At 30.1% G+C, this 3,785-nt stretch overlaps 1 protein-coding gene across 1 annotated transcript; it reads left to right on the forward strand.

The window, feature by feature from the left end:
• The first annotated feature begins 587 nt into the window (after positions 1-587).
• LOC124363856 lies at positions 588-2,893 on the forward strand. The gene is made up of 2 exons (XM_046819116.1): positions 588-698; positions 2,390-2,893. Exons 1-2 carry the CDS (start codon positions 636-638, stop codon positions 2,693-2,695), a joined length of 369 nt encoding a protein of 122 aa, XP_046675072.1. The 5' UTR covers positions 588-635; the 3' UTR covers positions 2,696-2,893.
• Positions 2,894-3,785: the final 892 nt, after the last annotated feature.

Raw genomic sequence — 3,785 nt, forward strand, 5'->3', positions numbered from 1 at the left:
AACAATATCGACCAACTACAGAGTATCCAGGAGCGCTTCATCAGGATGCTTGGCTCCAGGTTGGGTTTCACTTACCGCACAACTCCTATAAGCGAAGTTGAGAGTCAATTTAACCTCCTACCTCTACATAGAAGACGTCAGCTCACGGACTTGGTGACTCTTTTCAAACTGGTGATGGACTGCTTGACTGCCCTGGTCTCCTCAGTGTCATTGACTTCTCCATCTCAAGAGGAACTCGTTCGATGACCATCTTCGAATAAATATAAATAAATAAATAGCGTACAATTTTTTTTTAGGCAAGACGTTATCGTTATGAAAGAGTGATTTTGTTATGAACTAAGTTCATTTCCGTTCAAATAAATGTTAATTAATTAAAACTATTCCAATTTTTTATTTAAAATCGTGGTATTTTCTGCCTCCTGACGTTTGTGCATTCAGGATTACAAGTAACTTATCCTGACCTAGTTCTCTAGTTTCCAGTGTTATCCAATAGCAAGTTATGCAGATTGGTGCAACATTTAGAATTGTACATGTCAGGGGATTCCAGACGCATGTCAAACTTTGTTAGTTACGCTCCATGTTCCTACATACTCGTACATACATTTGGTGTTGGAGAGCTACTGTTTCAACAGGCGATGTTCAGCTCTATACTCGTAACGTCCTCACGAAATCTAATTTTCGTCCTTGTCCTAGTTAAGGTATGGTAATTGTTTGACAACTCTGAATGGTGCTCAATACTCGCAATTAAAATAGCCTATAGAATAGGTCTTCCCCATGACAAACATTAATATATTTAATCATAAAATGTTAATGTACAACTAAGACTTTTAAGCCGATTAATTTACCTATAATGTTCTAAAACAAATGTGGTGTGATACAAAATTAACTTCGGTTCATTCAGATTATTTTATATCGTGTTGAAATTATTTTGAAATTACGAAATATCTTTACGTAAGCACCACTTATTCATTTATTAGAGATTGGTCTACACTGAATAATATGCAAAATTAGATTGAATAAATCTCTTATATATTTGAAAATATAATACTTTTTAAGGCGAGCCTATAAATAATATCGATCCACGTCTATGCTGAAGTGTTGAGCAATATACGTATCTTTATATATTTTAAACACTTTCATATTTAGCATGTGTACTGGGGCGTCTAGTGAATATATACCCAGCGTGATAAATGTGTCTGCCAATCGCAATAAATAAAGTGCAAACGTATTTGAAACGTGACAAGAATTATAAACTGGAAATTAACTACATTAAGTATGGACAAATAGTACGTTGGAATGTGAGATAAAGTTCTCAGCTCAAAAAATAATAATAATTTGGTAATCTAGATCTTTATATTGATCCTAAACCTCTTTAAAACGTTTTTTTGATTGAAATTGCATAAACATTCAAATATATTGCAGCATAGAGTGCAAAGATCCTTTTACACTCTTAAAAGCCATATATAATGAATCAACCTTGATTTTTTCGAGGTAAGAATAATCTTTAAAAACTTTTATGGGATTATGTTTGGGCGTAGAAATATGGGTTCTCCAATTACAAAGATAAAAAACGCCTCCAATCGCGTTTTAGTTTTTTTTTTAGTTCATACTTTTTATTTATAATATTTATTAAAATACATTACATATACAAAATTTTATTTGTAATTAACAAATGTAACAAAGATGAGCGTTTGGATACGTGTTAATCATGTCATTAGAATGAGAAACCAATTCAACTACTAAAAGAAAGAGTGCTTAAAATTATTCATATGTCACTAAAATTAAGATGGCAGCCATTACAGCCGACTGTTAAATACAGTTTTTATTATATGTATATCTATTTGAGCTAAGTCAGGTACGACTAACAATGTCTTTACGTTTTTCTTTAAAAGGAAACTCAAAATTTTAACATATGAAAAAGTTTAAAAACAAATGTGTTAATTATGGCTAAATCTCTCTAGTTAGATTGAATCACCAATTTAAAAACCAATTATTTTTTATAATTTGGAACTTTCAAAGAATACATTTGGTCATTCTGAGGGATAAATCAATATAATTTCATGAAATTAGACATATACGTTATATCAAACATAAAATATTAAGTTTGTCTATATAATCTTTCAGAGAAAATAATATATACAAAAAATATATACAACTTTTATTTATTTATTTACCATTAACACATTTTACATTTCTAAACACTGGTTTACGTTTGTATGTAGGCCTACTAAAAATCCTGAAATCGGATTGTTATGCAATAAATTGTACTCATTTCAAGTTCTTTTATCAAAGTTATTAAATCAAGATTCTATTGTTGCCACTTCTATATTATTATAATATTATATCTACTATAGATCTTTCATATGTTGTTAGATTTTTCTTTTCATAGATTTTACAACAGAAGGTTACTTCGGCAGCAGGACACGAAGAAGATGGAGTATTCTACTCAAGAGGAGTTGGGCGTCAGGCTGCCAAGATAACAGCAATAAGAGTATACATAGATACGACCACAGAAAAACCAGACTCTCAGCCAATAAAACAACAGTCCAAACAAACATATATTCCCTTAGTAACAGCTCCTGTACTGAGCACGGTACAAGTCCCTTTTGCAAACACCTCATCTTTCGTGAACCTTTTTAATTCTGCTATGCAAAGAATAACGTTATTCTTCACAAGCATTTTTAGTTTTTTCTGAAGAGTTTATTGCGTTTGATTTTTTTATTTAAATATTGTTTTGTATATTAATTAGTTTAATATTAAATCCTTACGAAGAGGCAAATATTTATATTTTACTCTAGAATTGTAAACTAAATGAATGCAGTAGGATTAATATAACACATAAGTAACTCATTAATATGACACATAACCAACTAACTATATAAGTTTACTTCGTAATATATATGAAAATTTTATTTATTTATTATAAAATGTTATTATAAAGCTCTGGAATTTTTACAGCGCTTAAATGTTTTAAAACATATTTATTAGTAAAGTAAATTATTAAATATGAAAAATGCTATTAAACAGTTCTATGTAATCTACCCTCTTAAAATAATGAATGTTATGGATCCAAATTATTAAATGAGTGTAAGTTACTTGTATTTTTTTATTCGATATGAGTTCCTTGTACATCCTATCACTTAACTAGTTTGTATATTCCAAATATGGACACTATTTTATTCGTAGGCCTTCTCAAGGACTGGATATTTGTGTCCTTATTTTCTAAAAACAGATTTTTAAAGAAAATTATTTTTATAACTGCTTTGATGCAGTTTAATTTAATATAGCGTATTCTATTGAGAAATCATGCGAATATTATGTACTACTTACTCTTGGTTTTCAGACGTTAAAACTAATCCAGTAAATGTTTCAACCCAGACGGTAAGATGTCATCCTTTTTTAACTTAATTATTAAATTGGCTCCCAAATTATTTATTTAATTTAAGTTTTTAATTCTACACTCTCAATATCTTTCCAAACAAAGAGAAGCGACTTTAAATTAACCGATATGGTTTTGAAAAGTAGTACATTTTTATTAGAAAGGAAATATTTCAAACTCTCTCAAGAGAAACGTGTTTGGTCAATAGAATAATACATGTGGAGGAACTGCAAAGAAACTAAAGGCAGGGATCGACGTGATGTGGAAGACCCAGTTGTACTGAGAGACACTAAATCAAGTTCACGGCTGTTAACTTCTGACAATGCTTTTGTATCAAAGTCCCAGTTCTCATCAAGAGCTTTATTATAGACGTTTGCCTAACTTAGTCATTTTAGCAATGTAATTA

The sequence above is a fragment of the Homalodisca vitripennis genome, chromosome 5 (genome assembly GCF_021130785.1).
Source record: "Homalodisca vitripennis isolate AUS2020 chromosome 5, UT_GWSS_2.1, whole genome shotgun sequence".
Taxonomy (NCBI): domain Eukaryota; kingdom Metazoa; phylum Arthropoda; class Insecta; order Hemiptera; family Cicadellidae; genus Homalodisca; species Homalodisca vitripennis.

Excerpts from the sequence above, each read along its gene's own strand:
- LOC124363856 (XM_046819116.1), top strand. The coding sequence starts at position 636 with ATGTTCAGCTCTATACTCGTAACGTCCTCACGAAATCTAATTTTCGTC. Across the intron at positions 699-2,389 it reads TCGTCCTTGTCCTAGTTAAG|ATTTTACAACAGAAGGTTAC; the intron begins GTATGGTAATTG and ends TTCTTTTCATAG.